General features: G+C 38.7%; 1 protein-coding gene across 2 annotated transcripts in view; it reads left to right on the forward strand.

Moving 5' to 3' along the window:
* dennd1b (DENN/MADD domain containing 1B) overlaps positions 1 to 20676 on the forward strand; it is a 136633-nt gene that overhangs the window by 37293 nt on the left and 78664 nt on the right. For both annotated transcript variants that reach the window (XM_077534356.1, XM_077534357.1), the window contains exons 4-5: positions 13489 to 13538; positions 14493 to 14612. In XM_077534356.1, coding sequence (XP_077390482.1) covers positions 13489 to 13538; positions 14493 to 14612 — 170 coding nt within the window. The remainder of the gene's footprint in view (positions 1 to 13488; positions 13539 to 14492; positions 14613 to 20676) is intronic.

Genomic DNA, 20676 nt, shown 5'->3' on the forward strand with positions numbered 1-20676 from the left:
AGTCTATCAGTTATTAACTCATTCACTGCCAGCCCAGTAAAATGGATGTTTTACGTCTATAGCCGTCAATGGCACTGAATGAATCATTGTTTTTTATTTTTTTTTGTCATTTGAATACACACAACAGATAGACAACTGATGGTGTTTGCAATGACAATTACAGCTTTTAAAAGTAGTAAGAAAAAATACATTTTATATAGAGAAAAAATCCAAGAAGACATGACATAGTATGGTAGTCAAAAGTAATCGTGGCCTTTTATTGTGATATTTGATTTTTTGTTAAATTACCGGTTGGCTTAGATAAGTTATTCAAGATAGTGAATAAATCTGCTTTTGTTAAAGGTCCGGAAATTGATTGTGCAGCCATAGGTCTTGCTATAGGAAACGTGTACCTGGCAAGTGTTGGCAAAGTGTTTGAAGAGGGCAGAAGATCAATCTGCCACCTTCAACGCCTCTAGAATAAGGAGGTAGCAACATGGGAGGCTGTTAACCAAAACAACTTTAGTCACTGCAGATACTGTGCTCCAGAGGGGTCACCGATGGAGGGATTTCATCAATTCCGGGAAGCCAAAATGCCCTCTTCCTCCATTTCCCTCCCAGAGCAGCTTGGTTAGAATGAGCGAGAATGTGAAAATGTAACACCCCCGCCTCGTGTCAATTTGAAAGTGCACCACATCGGCTCATGCTCATGCACCCCTCCATCTTTCTTCCATCTCCCCCTACACCTTCCTCCCCCCAGCTCAAGCAGCTCTGTTGCTTTGGTCCAGCTCTGAAGGCCGTTCTTATTACCGGCACATAGTGCAGGTCAGAATGGCAAGCCAGCAGCATAATATTAAAGCCTAATGAAAGGAATCTCTGCAGGGTCTGTGGTCTGCAGCGGCTAGTGGAGGCTTTGCCTCTCTGCCCATTGTTCTTCGCCTCTTCCTTTTATTCTGCGTTCGGTGCTATATACACTGTTTGTGCCTGTCACTGTTAGGCTTTGTCTTGTTCCGTCTTACGCATTTAAGTTCAATCTATTTTTTTTTAAATCATTATTAAGGCTCCAAGGAAATGTGTATAACCAAAAAGTACAAATATACACTTGCCACAACCACCCACAGTTTTGGTATTGAACACCACATTACCAATAAAAACTGCTAATTTTTTTTATTTTTTTTATTTTTTTTTTAACATCTAGATGTTTTTAACAACTCAGGACAGAGCACATTTTGAATGCACCCACTTTTCAAGTGAGCAAAGACATGATTAAATTCAAGTGAAGAACATTGAATATTTGGTGGCTTAACCCTTACTTGCAATAACTGCATCAAGCCTGCAACCCATTGACTTCACCACACTGTTGCATTCTTCATTTGAAATGCTTTTCCAGGCCTTTACTTGAACCTCTTTCAGTTCTTGTTTCAGTGTTTTTCTCCCTTCCCTCTCCTATTCAGGATATAAAATGCATGTTCTATTGGGTTAAAGTCTGGTGATTGACTTGGCCAGTCTAAGACCTTCCACTTTTCCCCCGTTGTTGTGTTGGCAATGTGTTTTTAGTAGTGCTGTCAAACGATTAAAATGTTTTTATCTGATTAATCACACTTTTTAATTTTGATTAATCACGATTAATCAGCTAAATTACTTGTGTATTCGCGTAATATAAAATAAATACAAAATACCGTAATAGTTTGACATGAACGCATTTTATTATCTGAATGTCATTTGCAAACATTACTTTTGTTCTATCTAAAGTCCCGTCAGGGTGTTTTTTAAAGCTAAATTTAACACTGAGTCACCCCGCTTATTTTGGAACAACTGGCGTAGGAAATGCCGTGCATCAACCTAATCACTGACCTGTGCAGCCTTCAATGTAACCATCCACGGTTACGTTCAAGGCTCAAGTGCGGTAAAAAAAAATAGTGCGATTAATATGCATTAATACGTGATTAATGCGACATTTTTCTGTGATTAATTAATCTATTAACGCTTTAACTTCGACAGCCCTAGTTTTGAGTCAACTTACTGCATGATGAAGCGTCTCCCAATTAGTTTGAATGCATTTTTTTTTCTGGAAATTGCCAGTCAAAATAGTTTTGTAGACTTTAGAATTCATTCTGTTGCTACCATCATGAGTTACATCATTAATTAAAGACTAGCGAGCCTGTTGCAAGCAAGCAAGCCCAAGCCATGATAATACTTCTACTGTGCTTCACAGACGAGCTTGTTTGTTTTGGATTGTAAGAATAATCATTCTTTCTACATACTTTGGCCTTTTCACCACTTGGGTAGAAGTTAATCTTGGACTCAGGAAAGGTGAGACCATTATAATGATAAAATATAATACCATTATAATGTAAAAACATTATATTTCTCCCAGACATATTTTTCCTGAACTACCTTATTAAAAAAAAATAATAATAAAAAATGTCCCTTTGGGACTACAGATGAAAAATGGCCTTCTGGCTTATTCTGACTTTTTAAACCACGTTTTACCATGTGTTTTATGAAATGGCACTGCCCCCTTTCAAAAAAACAATCCCAATCACTCAATCAGTCTGAAATTTCTGCAGATTGCCTCTTTGAAATCCATCCATCCATCCATTTTCTTGACCGCTTATTCCTCACAAGGGTCGCGGGGGCTGCTGGCGCCTATCTCAGCTGGCTCTGGGCAGTAGGTGGGGGACACCCTGGACTGGTTGCCAACCAATCGCAGGGCACACAGAGACGAACAACCATCCACACTCACACGCACACCTAGGGACAATTCGGAGCGCCCAATTAACCTGCCATGCATGTCTTTGGAATGTGGGAGGAGACCGGAGTACCCGGAGAAGACCCACGCGGGCACGGGGAGAACATGCAAACTCCACCCAGGAAGGTCCGAGCCTGGACTCGAACCGGAGACCTCAGAACTGGGAAGCGGACGTGCTAACAACTCGACTACCGTGCCGCCCCCTCTTTGAAATTTTACGTATAAATAATACTCCACAGCACTCTACGTAAAAGAAAAGTATGATAATGGTTTTGTTTCAAATCCACTGAGGTGCACGGCTACATGACCAACTTTTTTTTTTTTTTTTTAATATCGTGTAACTTTTTTTTTTTTTAATATCGTGTAAAGAAATGGACATATTTGTAATGTATCTGGCAATGGGATTGAACTTGTATTAAAGGTTCTGATTTCATTTCATTTGGCTGTTCACCCAACCCCTTTATTTTGTTAATGTAAACCTTGTGGCTTTGATCCTCCTGAGTTTCTCAGTTTAAGATGCTAATAGTTTCATATTGCCAGTTTCATTTTATGAGATTTTCCAATAAAAATGTTGCCAAGTTTGTTTCACTTGATCAAAGATGAACTTTATTCTTGTATTGTTGTAAACCATGGCCCTTCATAATTAGTCGACAAACGTGTGTTCCTAAAACTCAACCTCTGAAATAGTAAATTTATTTCAAAGTTTTTTTTTTTAGTTACACTTTTATTGCATTCCTTGAAAACTGGTTAACTACTAGATATTATAAGTGGTATTTATTTGGACACCGAGTAGGCTATTGCGTTTTATTGTATTTTTCTGACTTTTTTTTTATTTTTTAATGCACTTTACTGTATGTTCTATATCAAACGTGTTGTTTAAATAAATGTAGAAAATAAAGCAGAAATCTGCCTTTGATTTTATGTAATTTTAAGGAAATTTATTCCATTGTGATTTATATTATCAGCTCTGGATATAAAGTTTTGTCTATATTTTACATCACTAGTGTGAATGTGTCGTGTTTTTCTGACTTTGTGTTTTCATCTTTCTTTTCCCACCGTGGTTTTACTGTACCAGCCTTACCCATCAAGATTTCATGCCATCATACATTTTAACTCTGCATTATTTATTTTTGCAGTCTTTCTAAAACCAAAGCTCAGCTGTCCTTGTGCCTTTACACATTGCAAATGAATGCATATCCATGCAAATTCTTTAAAAAAGGAAGGCTGAGAATTTGAATATTTTGCTTAAAGCTGCACCCAGGTCGACCCTACCATTCGGCATTTGAAAGCAGAGCGTCTTTTTGAATACTGAGGCACTCTCTTTGTCATGTTAGCCAGAGGGGCTGGATGAGCGGACCAGCACCGGCAGGATGGGCAGGCATCGGATGGGTAGCTGCGCGCAGACAGACTAATTGGGAAAAGGGGGGGCCAAAGGGAGGGACGACGGGTGTTGGTAAGGGTGAGGAAAAGGTGGGGTATGTAGGAAGGGGGAATTCAAGACGGCGACCCAGAGTTAGGTGGGAGGTGAGAGAGGACAGTGAGTGGGGGATAGAAGAGAAGCGGTGAAAGTAGGTTGAGGAAAGACTTGCTTTGGTGTGCATGGAGACATACAGACTGACTGTATAAATATTAGCGTTAATGGCTGGTCGTTGTACTGAATTTTTGGCTTAACCGTGTATCTATGTTGATTGTGTATGAGACCTGCGGTTAATACTTTGTGGCTAGGATTCATACGACCAGTCAATTAGACAATGCAACATCTATTTGGAAATATGCTATATTGGGGTCAGAACACGACAATTTCAGTATTCTATACGGCATTGTTATATTCATATAATAAAGTGACTGAAGGTACATCAGAACCACTACAACTTTACTTACCGTAGTGATTTAGTTCAGATAATGAAGAAGGCTGGGGAGAAAAAAAGAATATTTGACTAAATCCACAAAATTGGGGATGAGGATTTACATCACAAATGTACTCACCCGTCCCTACTTTATCAATCATGTTTCTTTACAGGTTTTTTAGTTGAGAATCAAACTAAATCTCATTTCATATACTTATATAATAGTTATTGCTTCATATAATTATCATCATGTTGGCATTAATTGAATGAAGCCCCAGAAGAGATCATGAGTTGCACATAGTCTCTCAGATACTGTATGTGTCTCAATCAGAAACTATTGTTCATCATTTTATGTGGATTTTACAACTCTTTAATGGATTTTCACATGCAGTGAATACGTGAAAAATATTGTTAGTCCATGTCATTGGACATATTAACTTCATTTGTTGAGCCCCCCTCCCAGTAATACAGGACACAAAATTCCTAACCTAAAGTTGTTCTGTTGGGAAGCAGTAAATTAAATGACAAAAATAGAAGATAATGTTGGTTTCACTAACACAAATTCAGAGAATTCTTCAACAAATCAAATGGCACACAATTTTAGTAGAGCGCTGACACGCGTATGCTTGTTGGTATATTAATTATGATTTAAAATTTGCCTGTTACTATACTTCTTCGTTCCTAAAAACCAACTTCTCTGTAGAGGACTCTGGAGGCCGAGCTGCCCTGAACTAGGTTGAGCTACGTCGGGCAGCCGGCTAGATTGATCCGGCTGCAGTAGCCAGGGGAATATAAAGCAGGGCAGAGGCTTAAAGTCTGAGTCCCCCAAGGGAGGAGTCCTTGCTGCATTGGGAGAGGGGCATGAACTGAGTTCCTTCTACCTCCCTTGGCCGCTGTATCCGCACGCTGAATAACTTTCCATCACTTCCATGGTTTCTTATGACATTCACTTCGTCTCTCTCTGTCTGTTTCAGCCTTCCTCACAGACTTTCTTTTCACCTCTGCTTGCCTGATTATTTTCAGCATGTTCCATCTCACCCCTCTTTTTCACAGTCGCTGTGCATTCACAGTTCTTTATTTCCCTCAGCTATAGAGTATTTGAAAGCACAAGTGAATATCGCTCATGAAGTTAACACCCAAAATGAAACACCAAGGCTAATGTCGAGTTGACTATGAAATATTTTTTATGAACACTTTTAAAACTTGCTCGCTTTGGTATCTACCATTTTAATGCTGGTGTTCATTTTATTTTGACTGAGTGGCAAAAAGCAAGGGTCCTTGTGTGTTTGAAATAGCCAAGCTGGGGTCGGTCTCTGAAACATTTGCGATAACCAATTTATGCTTGAATGGACAGAGTAACTCCCCAATACATTGTCATTGTGCTCAATTTGAATATCCCGTTCAAAAGTGCAGCACACAGACAGCATCATTACGCAAATAGATGCTCTTTTGTGCTTTAACTTTCTACGTTCAATAAAAGACATATTTATGTCAGTCACCATGCTAAATAAAATAATTGATTTCCTCCTCGCTCCAAAAGTGTGGTTCTTTGCTGCATCGTCATGGTTGCTTGAGTATTTCCAGTGGGTTGCATGCCAGAGACATGGACTTATATACTGTAAACATATCCATGAAAACGCAGTGGAGAAATCAATGTAGTATTCAAGTGAGGCTTGTTTAAGCCACTGGGACGGCGCCACAAATAAATCGTTTCTGTACTACAAAAACCAAGTTCTAAGCGAACAGAAATAAGAATGAAGAATCGAGCATGCGCAGAAGGCAAACCAAACCAAGACAAGGGGTCTTATTCGGGTTTATTCATGTTTTTTTTTGCGCATATTTATTTGTCCTTTCAAAACTCGAATATTGGCAATACAGGTTTTCTGGTTTTAAAATGGTTATTGAGTGCATGTAAACGTACTTGTGTATAGTAGTAAGAGTAGTTTTTGCATACCTTTTAATTAACCAACAAGAGTCACTCCTGTAATAATGTGGGTTGAGTGAGGATCTAACTTAAGTTGAGACCTATTTTTAAGAGAAATAAGACTGCCTCCATTTGCTGAAATGTTGTTGCGCCTCCCTGTTGCACAGTGTTATATTCTGCAGGGGTATGATGCAAAGCTGCACAGGGCTGCTGTTGTAGTGTGGCGGTGCAGTGATAGCAGACTGGTCCACTGGGGGAACCCAGAGCATTCTGTCTCACTGAGTGATACCCCTGTCTCCACTCACGATAAACAGCGCACGCACATACCAGCGTCTGCCAACCTAGCAGCACTTTCCTCCCTCACTGCCCCCACCACCCTCCTTGCAAATCTCCAAATATATTATCTGCCTCTTTTTCTATTGTCTTGGGAAAATGGCTAACAGGGAGGTACATATATGTGAGTGCTGTTGGTGGGGGGGAGCTTGCACAAAACCGTGGAGAACACCTTATTTTGTGCTGTTTGTGTATCTTCATCACAGTGGGGTCAGGTATGATGAAAGAGAGGATGCAAAAAGGAGTGACAGAAGACTGATACATCCCTTTAATGTAGAAAAACTCGCACTCCCTACTTTCACATTGTATTTGCGGTAAATTGACACATCAGATGAGCCAAGATGGATATACTGACATTGCTTTGCCTGAAGTGCATGCCATCGGTGGTGGGTTACCACATTAACAAAATAAAATAGGTGGCGACATCAGCGTGACAACTCAGATTGCTTTTCCAAACTTTCTGGACTTATATGCTGTATGAATGGACTTTCAATGGCGCTTACTTGCTGTCGGGAGAAGTGAAGCCACTGGGGGATATCTTATGTTGCCACTCAGTAAGCCCGCCTAACTTGAGTACATTGATTTCGCTGCAGCGCGTTCACCTTATTTTTTTGTCTCTACGACGAAAATGTCACCGTGTTTGGTGCACCGTCGTACCAGTAAGTCCCTGAGAAGTGCTACATGTGAATTTTATCGCTAATAATATGATTTTTAATTTTCTCTAATATGGTATAACGCAAAGATTCATCTGCATCATATTGTCAGTACCATCAACAATCAAATGAAAATAAAGAGAGGAGGAAAAGACTTGCTGTGAAATGTAAATATAACCTCTATGAGTCACGATTCACAGCACTGAGATCATATAGGCTACGTTCACACTGCAGGGCGTCATGCCCAGTTCGTTTTTTTTTTTTTTTTTTTGTAAAATCTGATCATGTACTCATTCACATTACAAAAACAAATGTGACTTCTAATCTGAACGCAACACACCCATGATGTGACCCGTATGCGCAAAGAGTACGAGGTTGTGTGGCTTGCACCGAAAAAAACAAAACAAAACATAAAGTCACCATCATGTGGCAGTGTGAATAAATTTGGTAGAAATATTTTGGGGAAATGAGGTGACACTCCCTGACCTGACATCTTTCATAGAGATGTCTACTGAAGATGACGTAAAATCTTTGCCACGTGCGATGAACCGTCTGCGGGGCTGAATTTCTTTCGCCGCAAATGTCAACATTATGCTTCATGTTTCAAACGTGATTACATGAAAGACAAATATAAAGTTAACACTGCTTCTCATAGTAACCTTACAGATTCCCAAACAAATATCAGTAGTCTCCCTCCCAAGCACACTCCCTTGCCCGCCGGAGTGCAGATCATTTTTTGATGCCGTTAAGTCGGATGGATGGGCGTTTACAGTACAGACCCATTACATACATACTCGATTTATATAAACATACGAAAGAGGCCCGGGTCAGATTTGATAAAAAAAAAAATAAAAAAAAAATATCTGAATCATACTGTTCACGTTGTATGAACAAAATCATATACATATGGGCAAAAACATCATCTGTCTGAATGGTCGATGGGAACAGTGAAGTTCGCTCTTTGACATGCTCTCATTACTCCATACAAGGATCCGAACGAAAAATTCACACTGACTGAAGTGTATTTTCAACGAAAAAAATAAAAGACGTTCAAGTTGTCAGTAAAATAGGCAACATAAGATGGCTGCCTTCTGGCTTTCGCCACAAATGGCCTATTAGTCCATTCTATATGTAAGTCCGTGCTTATGTTGTTTTAGCCCCTCCATTTTGGTACCTTTTGCTTTAGCTGTTTTTAACGGGACAAGTACCCCCTATATTGCTCAACCAACTTTGCTTGTTTGGTATTCACTCTAAAGTGCTAACACTCATCTCAAGGGTAAAACAACCACACTGAGACACACGTAAATGATTTTTGTCTACCTGATGATTGACCAGTTTCTGAAAATGTTCATTTCTTTCTCAGATAACCGTTGACTGAAATTAAAATGGAAATACCTTGAATAGATTATCAAGTATTGGGGAAATAAAAAAGTCGGCTTCATTCTAAGGTCTTTCTCACAGACATAAGATGCCAGTTTGTTTAATGGCTATAGACAGAACTGCAAATGTCTTTGCAATATATGATGCCAATATACCTTGAGTATGGCAATCTTATATGTTGCGCAGCCCTTAGAAATATATATATAGCACACATCTGCTGTTTCTATGTCACATTACTCACACGTACAAACGCGCACGTTCCCGATGGTCCTGTATGAGATCAGAGTCTCGGCAGTCCCTCGACTGTCACTCAAGCGCAGATACCTGATGTGGGCGGGGCTGTGACAACTCTCAAATCTGGCAAGTCAAATGTTTTTATTTGCAGGCAAAGCGAGTCCCAGTGTGTGTGTTTGGGTTTGTGTACCATATGCAGTGCGCCAAGGAGGGCTCTCAGGAACATATTGGTGCTTGTACATAGTGGTTAATAATAGTAGCAAACGCACACAGCGATGGCAGCTCTGATGTGTGTGACAGTTTTACAGCCGCACACGCCAAGGCACAGACACGCACATGTACACGCACACACACACGCCCACACACACCGACCTCCTCTGCCACCCAGCTCTCTGTCTTTGTTGACTTCTCAATTCTATCACAAATTCTGAAAAAAACAGATACTTCCCACCGACCTCCCCTCCCCTATGCTTCATTTTTGGGCACATGCACACAAAATATATAGGTGAGTCGAACTCAGCCCCCCACACAACAGTATAGTGATACAAATGTACATGCTTAACCCCCCCCCCCCCCCCCCCCCCCCACCCATCCATGAACGCAAAGTCCTTGAACCAAGCAAGAATTCACATACATCATACACTCAAATGCACACACACTCACCCCCCCTGTCATTGTTGCTTTTGCTTGTTTGTCTGTGACAATGCTTGTGTTGTGCTGCAGTGGCAGCTTTATGGTTTTTTAAAAGGGGTGGGGGTTGCGTGGGGGCTTGGTTGGCGGATCAGTGACTGCTCCCCGTGGCGAGGTCTTAGCAACAGTGTGCAGCAGACACCCAACTTGTCATCATCAGGATCAGTTTATGTGGGCTGGCACGTGTCTCGGATACAGACGGAGTGAGAGATGGCAGAGCGGTAGCCCAATTCGGACGTGTCCTGTCAGAAAAGGAGTAAGCTAGACCTTGGACTTAGTGGCCATGCTTGGCAGACATAGCAAGACAAAGGGAGATGAGTGAGGACAGAGCGGGGACAAGGGGGTCGCAAACTCAACTCATTTGGGGGCCATTGGAGATAAAATTTTGTCTGGGTCACATCAAGTATTCCACAAAAAAAGGGGCTCTAGTTAGATGTAGGGATGTAACGATAAGGGCAATATCGTGATATCGTGATATTAAAACCGCCACAATATCGTCGTCGTCATGTTCACAATATTTACACATCTGTCAAAAAGAAAAGGTCAGGTTGCTTTCCGTTTGTGCAGTTCTAGCACCCTCTGGTGGCTAATTTATTAGTGCCATTTAATTTTTATTAGGGATGTTTTGGCCTTCTATGTTTAAAATCTGTGCTAATTGCCAGATATAGTGGAGCCTAATTTGCTTGTGAAGCGATCAATCTGTGGAGGAACTCAATATGTGCGTACATTAACAAGTAAGCGCCTCAATATTGATATTAGAGAATGTAGGTGGTTTATATGCATTTTTGTTATGTACACAAGCACAATATTGTGCTTTTTTTTAGTATGAGCTCTTTTTATTTGATTTTTTTACAATATTGTGACCTTTTTTAAATAACCCCCCCATTATCGTGATAATTATCATATCGTGACCTTCATATGGTGATAATATTGTATCGTGATGTTTGGATATCGTTACATCCCTAGGTAGATGTGTCAAAAATAATTGATAAATCAACAATTATTTTAATAATTGAGTAGATCCAATGTTTAATTTAAATTGTCCAAGTCCTCTGATTTCAGCCTCTTAATAGGAATTAGGGCCTGAGCAGCGACTGGTGTGACAAATTTTGTCCCATTTTTGGCCTGTTATAGAGGTCACATTTTAAAGAAATCCTCCCACACATTTTTATCTGATTGACTTGAATCTGTGGGTGTGTTTCATTTAAAGATGTTCCAGATGAAAAGTAAAAGCAAACATTTTTATTTCGCTGAATACTGATGCTGTGGCTACGCGCTGTTTGCCAAGTAAAATGAAGCTGATTTTGATGGTCTTCACGTTAGTGAAAACACATGTAACTTTGCACGCTCATCACACCTGGCAAAATAATCAATATTTTATTAGATTATTGTGCTTTTTTAAAAGAAAAAAATTGGCTCAGTAGCACCCCATATGTTTTAACAACGTAATCCTGGTTGCACGTTTCATCGTACGAAAACGTTGGAGGCATATGAAGGAGCCCGAGACCAAAAAAAGTCTCTTGGATCCATGTGCTAAAGCTAACAGGAAGTACGACATTTTGAATTTTATTTCAGATTTTGTCCCACATTTGTCCCATTATAGAAGTCACATTTTAAAGAACTCCTCGAGATCTGATCCGATTGTCTTGAAACTGTGAACGTATCATGTAAAGATTTTCCAGATGAAGAGTACAAGCAAAGCTTTTTTTTTTTTTTTTTTTTTTTTAATCTTAGAACGATGTTGCCATGGGGAGGTGCTGTTTGCCATTAAAATTACGCTGATTTTGGTGGTCTAAACATAGGTGAAAACTCATGAAATTTTGAATACACATTAGAGCTGATACCAAATCTAAAACACATATGTAAAGATTATTGTGCCAATTAAAAAATAAATAAATAAATTCCACTGTACCCTAACGTGCAGTGACCCCAAAGTTGCCCGGACCTATTCTCTGATTTCACTCGTCCTTCATATAAGCAGACTCATTATTCTTTTATGTTTAATCAAAATAAGACGTGTAAACATTTGCTTTTACGTTGGGGAAACAATGACTGAACCAGTAACTGTATCACTTTCAAAAAGGGTGAGTACAGCACCAATACTTTTTATTGTTGTTGAGTTGCTGCTTTTTAAAGCATGAAACAATAAGCAACTACGGTAAATAACAATTGGTTAATATACAGTAACCGGAGGAACAATGATTTTACAATACACTTTGTTATTCACTACCATACTCGTTAATTACTTTTGTTGAACGGGGATTGGTGGGGGATTCTGCTCAACTGTAAATTTCAAACTTGGTAACAACTTTACTGATGCCCAACCACCAGTAGATGACATCAATTCCCTATTTTAGATTTGATATCTAAGAGTTTGAGAGTCCACTGGGAGAAAGGGATGAATTTTATGAACCTACTTTTTCTTAACTGCTGATTATGAAAGACTTAGGGAAAAAAGCAGAAAGGAGAGTTTTTCTTCATTTGATGTATTTGTTGTACGTATATATAATTATTGAACATAATATTGTGTGGGTATTGGAAATGCCAAATGCTCTAAAATGACTGGCAGTGAATGAGTTAATGCAAAATGAAATTTGGATTTGATTAATCAATGGAATAATTGACAGAATAAATTATTGCAAAAAATTTCAAGAGTGACAATCCTAGTTCCAGTATTAAAGAAAAATTACAACTAATTCAATCATCCTAAACTTTATTATCAGAACATTAACGGTTCTTCAGAACGTTAACAAGATTGGTGATCCGGCAAAATATTATCCCGTGGGCCGCAAATGGCCCTCAGGCCGTGAGTTTGAGATCCCTGGCATAGACAGTCACCAGGATTAATCTCTGGTCTTGGCGGCAGCTGAAAGAGAGGAAGCCGAGCTGTGACACAGACTGTAGGAAAGACCCCACCACCCTGCACCTTTTTGAGCCAGGAGAGTCAGGAGCGAGGGGCAGGCAGGCAGACAGACAAACAGACAGACAGACAAGAGAGTGGACCCTGTGCTGGGCGACCGCGCGGCTGTTGTGGTGCGGCTCACCCATATGGTGCTCTGCTCTGTTCCTGCTCCCTGTCTAAATCCATATGCCGCCTCTAGAAAAGGTGCCCCCCCCCCAGCCCTCGCATCCCCTCCCACCTTACTTGAAGAGCATCGAGACCCTCCCCTCCTCCCCCTCCATCTCACAAGGGAGGTGTTGGGAGGTAAAGCCCCGAAGGCTTGTACTCCCCACCACCCCCCCTTACCTCTTAACCCCTCTGAGCTGCTTAGCCCATTGTCGCTACAATCTGCCACCACCGTAGCTTCAGCACAGTGTTCTCTCTCTCTCTTTCTTTCTCTTCCTTCATCCTTTCATCTCCCTTTGGCACCCCATAATCGATGAACTTATTAACTGCTAATTATTCAAGCTGTGGACTGAGGATCCCTGCCTGTCTGTGGAGAAAAGGGACCATTACCACTTTGTTTAGCCACGTGAAGTCGTTGATATGGCCCATTCATTTGGATTAAGTGCATTTAGGAGCCACTGTTTAGTACTTGTCAGATTGCTATCACAAGTGATTAACATTAATCCTCATTTTGTTCAGCCTCTTGATCGTGCCCAAGAGAGTTTGATCATAAAATACAAGCTGATTATTTGTATTTTCATTTTGATATGTGTTCCTCTAAACTGTGTGTGTCTGTTTCACTCTCTCAGGAGGTGCTTCAGACGATACCAAAGTTCTGCTTTCCCTTTGACATGGAAAGGTATGATTCCTCTTGCTCGCTCGCTCGCTCTCTCTCCTGCTTCCTTTTACCCCCACCGCATCTCGGTTTCAACCAGCTTTACACACGCACACACGGAACATAATTTACCATATGATCACTTGCACAAACTAATGAGATCAATTATATTGGAAATGTACTTCACAAAGATAACATTCAGATTTGATTAACACAATCCTATAGGTATTAAAATGAGCGATATGTTCATTTTTGCGGTTGTCGTTTGCAGTGGCAGAATTAAATTATGATACACACTAGTAAATGAAACCTAAAGTTTAATTAATATCTCAAAAGTTAGCACTATTTTGCTTTTAACTCCGGTGCTTTAATTAGCACATTTTCAATTGTACATTTGCATTATTAATTGTTATAATGTTATGACTGTTATTTTGTCTTCCCACCAACCACCACACACAATATTTTAAAAAAGGAAATTAAACTGAACAAACATATTGTCATGTTAACAAGTAGTATTATCATGTTTTTAATCTTATAATGTAATGCACACAAGTATGAAAAAATAAAACATGAATAACTATAACGACAACTACACTGGCAAAAAAGTGAACATTTAGAGGCCGGCCTTTTTCTGACACATGAAACCACTCAGGCCAGCGTCTCTCCTCAAGGCAGTGGGCTTTAATTTTTGGCTTGGGAAAAGGCCATGATAAAAAAAAATTCCCATTACAAAGAGAGGAGAGAGACTGTCTGCTCCACTGTGGAATCTTTTTCCCACTGAAGCTGAGCTGCTGCCATCTAGTGGTACTTGTGGAGCTTGTTTTGTGCTCTCACACGCTTGAGAGTTTCCCAAGATAGATTACATGACATTAGATTTGGTGAAAGTGATGACTTTAGTTTTATTGTTGGTATAATTCCATAGATTGAATGCAATATAATTTTCTTGTATGCGCGGCTTTTCCTCACGTTGTCTTTTAGAGTGTCCCAGAGTCACGTTGGACAGAACTTCACTTTTGTGCTGACGGATATCGACGGCAAGCAGAGGTTCGGGTTCTGTCGTCTTACTCAAGGTTGCAGAGTCTGCATTTGTCTTCTCAGGTAACACGCACGCACACGCGGACACACACCAAAATAATCATGAATGCTCATTTTTGGGATTCGGTGTATTCAATTAACAAAATGTTCATAATTGTGCTTGTAGTGTTTAGATTGAATCACTTCACGTGCACTGGTTGTTGTATGGCTGTCACCACTGAATATTTTTAGAATCCAATTATTCTATTATTCCATCGAATAATCGGATACAGATTTATTTTGCATTAAAATATACCTCAAAATATTTTTTCCTGGTTAGTGTTTATTAAGCAATTACTGTTGTTTATGTTTTTGTTTTGTTTGTTTATTTATTAAACAAAACAAAGTAATCAACAGTGAAGCAATATCACATGAGAAGGAGGGATGTTCTTCTCACTAGAAGGGCTCCACTTATGGGCTTCATCTTCAACTACACGTCAATTAAAGTTTATTTATAGTATGGGTTGCACATAACGATTATTTATGCAATAACTAAACTATTATTTTTTATGTGATTATGATCTATTTACTGGTTTGGTCCGTAATGTCAGAAAATAAGAAAAAACATTTCTCCAAGACTACAGAAATGGAAGAATATTTACTTTGGAGTTACTTTGGACCTCTAAACAATTCATCGATATATCAAAATAGTTGTCCAGTAATTAATTCTGATTAATTTTGATACCTCTTGTTGTGTCTAATTTTCCCCTCTCATGCAACTCATTAAAGAAAATATTAGAAGCACCCAAAATATGACACACATACTACACTATTTTCGCATAAAAATCTCACAGTGTCAATGAAAATTTAGCATTTTTATCTTAAGGCTGACTTCTTAAATGAACTCTTGCAATGGATGTCATGAGATTGTAGCGGTGTACCTACTGTTGTGACTGGGAGAAATACGTTGCTGGATGTCAGCGTGTGAAGTGACGTCTGATGTGGATAAAAGCAAACCTGATGAAAATGAGTCAAATCTCACTTTCTTTGTTTAACCTGCCTCACATGCTCAAAAAGCTAATGTGCAGAATTAGAATTTGGTTTGTCATTAACACAAGTATATATGTTTGATTTCTTGTTGAGCATACCTTTAGAATAAAACTAAAAAAAAAGACACCTTCAAATACAAGTTTTTTGGGGTTTTTTAATGTACAAAAAACATATTTAAACCCTACTTGAAATGGTCCATGGATGCCGTGTCTTTTTTTTTTCTTCTCTCTATTCAATCCTCACAAGATGAAAAACAAATCTTCGAAGTAAGCACACATTTTTGAGAGAGTTTCTTTCTCATCCTCAGTCTTCACACCGAGCTGAACTTTGCCAGATTAAGCAGCTTAAATTCTTGTCTGCCCACACAAATGTGTTCGTGATTTACTCACAATTATCCAAAAGTTGAGCAGTTTTTGATATTGTAAAGGTGGATTTATCCTATCACAGCAGACATAAAGGAGAACATCAAACCCAGGAAAACCACACTTTCTTTGCATAATTACACCCCAACAAAGGCTATTATCATTTAATTCTCACATAATTGCACGTTGACACAGTGTTTTTCTTTTCTTTTTTTTGTGCAGATGTAATTACCCTACCATTACAAAGAAAGAGTACTTTGGTGCAAATCTCAGTGGACATGCTTGTGCACTTTAAGATAAACTGTAAAATGTGCAAAATGAACCCATTTATTACACTATATATTAGAGCTGTCAAACGAGTAAATTTTTTAATCAGATTAATCACATCTTAGAATTTTAATTAATCACGATTAATCACTTCATTAAAACCACAACATGGATTTTTATCTGGTTAAATAAAGGTATACTTAATTAAAAAGGCTTTTTATCAACATTTTTTGCCTGCCAAATTTAAAGACCACCTGTTATGTGTTAATTCTTTCCACATTTAATGTTATGAGGACGTCTTCAACATTTTTTTTTTTTTTGATCCACTGCACACGCTCATCCTGGTCTTTTTCTAATCAGTTAATTACTTGCATAATCTAAAAAATGACCCAGATAGCTTGACATAAACAAATATTCTGAATGCCATACACAAACATGTATTCAATGCTTTACTTTAATGCATGTAGTTATTTTTATTGCTCTCATACTACCTGTGCTACCTAATGTTAAAGGATCAGCTGTGGTCAAAATTAATAGTGTGATTAATCTGCGTTAATACATGATTAATGTGATGTTTTGATTAATTAATTAGGTAACGCTTTAACCTTGACAGCACTAATATATATAATATATTACACATTTATACACTCCAGATTTAACTTGAGCATGAAGCAGATAAACAGTTAAATGGCACAAACAGCACAAAGCGACTAGTGTGTGTGTATATATATATAGGTGTGTGCGTGTGTTTTGGTGGACAGTCATGGTTTTGTCGGTGTTATGATGAGCTGCTGTGAACAACAGTGTCCAGCCCAACAGCACCAACCCCCCCCCAGCCTCCATGTCTTTTGTTTTTCTCTCTCTTCCTCTCCCTTTTTTTCTCTCTCTGTCTCCTAGTCTCTCTTTCTCTCTCTCCTCGTTATTCGGCTACCGCCACTGTGCGACAGCAAAGACGCTCTCAGTCCATAATTATGCATGAAGCTTTGCTGCCAATTAGCGGAGGCTCCCCTGTCCCTCTCGCTGAGTTAGACATGCTAATTCATTTGACATATGATGTATAAAATTCATTATGCATTCTGAAGACTTCCTGGCTTGCTTCATTTTTTAAAAACAGAATTGTGTATCGGAAGCTTATTTTTATTTGTATTTATTTAAACAAAAAATTTGATTGGACATGAACCATTTTAAGATAAATAGGGAGCTAGATTTCCTGCCAAATGCCATGCAGCAAATATTTTATCTTTGATTTTTCTTTCAATGGTTTTATTTCACCAAATTCGACGTGCACGATATTTTCACCATCAGTGTATCAATGTGTCTTTTTAAAATCTAAAGCAGAGTGAAGGCCCCAATTAAATATAATGTATAATCTCCCGTCGATTTGAAAAGAAAGTGATGACGAGTGTTTTTGTCTCTTTGATTGTTGAAGTGCCGGGACAATAAAATTGTCACCTCTGCTCACATAAGGAAATGCCTTAATGAGGGGGACAGTTTTATGTGGATGCGGCTTTAAGCCCGAGAAAGCGTTGACGTAAAAAGGGCCGCTGCTCCCTGAAAAACAAAACAAATAATAATTGTTCCCTTTTTGTAACTTTTTTTTTTTTTTTGGTTTGCCGTCACGCTCTGTCATGGCCTGACGCCTGACTGCAAGAATTTCTCTCAGAGATGGGGGTTGCTCATTGATGGGGGGGAAAAAAAAAAATCGGATTTCCTGCATTTTATTTGACGGCGGAGCCTGTAGGATACACTTTAGCGACGGCACTGCGCCGGTTAGTGGTTGTTTTAACGGGTTCCTGGGAGGGGGCGAGTATCGCTTCCTCCCCTGTGTGTAACCCTCGACCCGCAAATGTAAAGGTGATATGAAATCTTCCACTGAGCTGTCTCCAAAGTGTAGGATAAGTTATAATGTTTGGTGCCTGCGTGCTTAAGGAGATTTAAGACTCAACTGAGAGAACGGCAATAAAAGTCAGCACCCCACAGGTGATGCAAAGCTATTAAAAAGACTGAAAAGATTGGTTAGGATTAATCAGGAGGTGGCATACACACAAGAAGTAGATTTTATATAGACTGAGAATACATTCAAGTTCCGATTTTTGACATTTGTGAGTGCCTAATGGCTTAATTGTATTTGTTAAATGGACTGCCTGCGCTCAACTTTTTGATGTATTACATTTTTAGGAGGGACATGGCCGCAGATGAACTTCTTGGATTGCAAGGCGCTTTGAGAAGACATGTTTAAAAAGGCATGGGATGTGGGGGGCACTTTTGTGATGGATGCCTCCCTCCCTATCAGAGGATTTGCCTTGCACAAACACATCTGAGCAATGAACTGTGACGAGTAGGAGTATATCTCTGAACGCTCCCAACTTCAACTTAGCAAAAACAAGAGAGCCGAGCTGGAGGATAACAAGGACAAATCACTGCATTCAGAGCTTATATTAATTTATTAGAATTATTAGGGGAGTAAATAAAAACTGGTTTCAACCAGAAAATCTTTTTTTTTGTATTTATAAAGTATGTGAGCTCCTCAAACTAAACCGAATCGAATTTGTCCACTTTGAAATATCTCAATATATGTATCAAATAGTCTTTTGCAGGAGATATATGTTTTAGTTTAAATTCATTCACATGTTTATAAAATGACAACAAAAGTCATCATACCCTCTCAAACTGAGCCGTACAATATCAAATCGAATCATAATCTCACTGCGTCAAACCAAGTTGAATCGTTCCACTTTCAACTTAAACCGCCCTTGAATCGTTTCGCACCCCATATATCAAAATTTGTATTGAATTATCTTTCTTGGAGAAATGCACACCCTAATAATTAATTCTGAACAAAGCAAGGAGATCGGCCGGACGATTACGGCAATTCAAACATTGGCCAAAATCGGCCACATTTATTTATTTTTTCCCAAATATATATATATATATATATATATATATATATATATATATATATATATATATATATATATCCATCCATTTTCTTGACCGCTTATTCCTCACAAGGGTCGCGGGGGCTCCTGGCGCCTATCTCAGCTGGCTCTGGGCAGTAGGCAGGGGACACCCTGGACTGGTTGCCAACCAATCGCAGGGCTATATATATATATATATATATATATATATATATATATATGTATATATATATATATATATATATATATATTTATTTATTTATTTTTTATTTTTTTTAGAAACCCAAAATATTATTCAAAAAATGTTTCAATATGCATTTTCCACAAAAATATGTGAGGAAATGGGGTTCGAAATCCCTAAGAAGAACGGTAAAATTTTAAATATGAGAAAAAATGAAAGAAAAATAATCCACATGCAAATCTGTAAATATACAGGGGTTGACTGTAGTTTTTAGTAGTAATGTCACCATTCACCACTAGATGGCAGATGTCTTATTTGCACTAGTGGGTCTTAATACTGCCTCATAATACAACGTGTCGGCATATTAGTTTTTTTTTGTTTGTTTTTTCCCCCAGATTTTGAATGATATGCAGGACATACATAGTACCTCATCTGAAAAGGAAAGTTGTATTTCGATCAATATATCTATAAATATATATACCACCTATTCACGAGAAATAAGGGATCATGCCGGTCTGCAAATAGCAAAAATCTGTGTATAATTGACACCACTTGAAATGCATTGGGAAGAAATTGCATTATATATTATATTAGTCGATAATCAGTATTTTTTTCTGCCAAAAATTGGTGTCGTCATTGGCCTAAAAAAATCCATATAATGTATTTATTTATAAGCTGTATGTAAGAAATATTAATACAGTAATAATGATAAAAACGGTGGTAGGTTGATAACTTACGTTATATTTTGTGTCACTACTGCCATCTTGTGTGTGATTTTTGTAGTAAACAGTTCAAACCAGCAACTAACAAATGTTGATTTACTGTACTGTACGTAGATCTCAAATCAACCATGGTGTATTCATCTTGAATTATGGATTTTAATAAGAATTGTGAATTACATCTCTTTATTTGAATAAATATATAAATAAATAAATAAATAAATATAAGCTGTGTGTTTATAAGCTGAAAGTATTGATTATTCGTGGTGGGATTCTTTCACCAGCAATCGTGTTTTTGTCTAAAACAAAGGATGTGTGGTGAATGGCTGAAACGTAAACTGACCTCATATGCAAGCATTTGTGCTGTATGTTTTTTGACATGGCAGAAATAGGCTGATACGCAGTCAGCATGTGAATGAACCAAAGCGTGTTTGATTCGGTCTCCCCTGCAAGTGTGACCCGATTGCAGTGAATCTTCATGCAGATGTCAAAATAGAAGCACGTTCAGAGGCTGATTGTTTCAGACTAATGGTCACTCAGCCCCTCTGATTGGTGCGCTTGGCTGCACTTCCCCAGGAAGCCGGCATGTCATTGGCCTCTCGCGGATTTAGCGATATGAAAATTTGCATTAGGTTGACTTGATTGTTTTCT

This window comes from Festucalex cinctus, chromosome 10 (assembly GCF_051991245.1).
Source record: "Festucalex cinctus isolate MCC-2025b chromosome 10, RoL_Fcin_1.0, whole genome shotgun sequence".
In the NCBI taxonomy this organism is placed as follows: domain Eukaryota; kingdom Metazoa; phylum Chordata; class Actinopteri; order Syngnathiformes; family Syngnathidae; genus Festucalex; species Festucalex cinctus.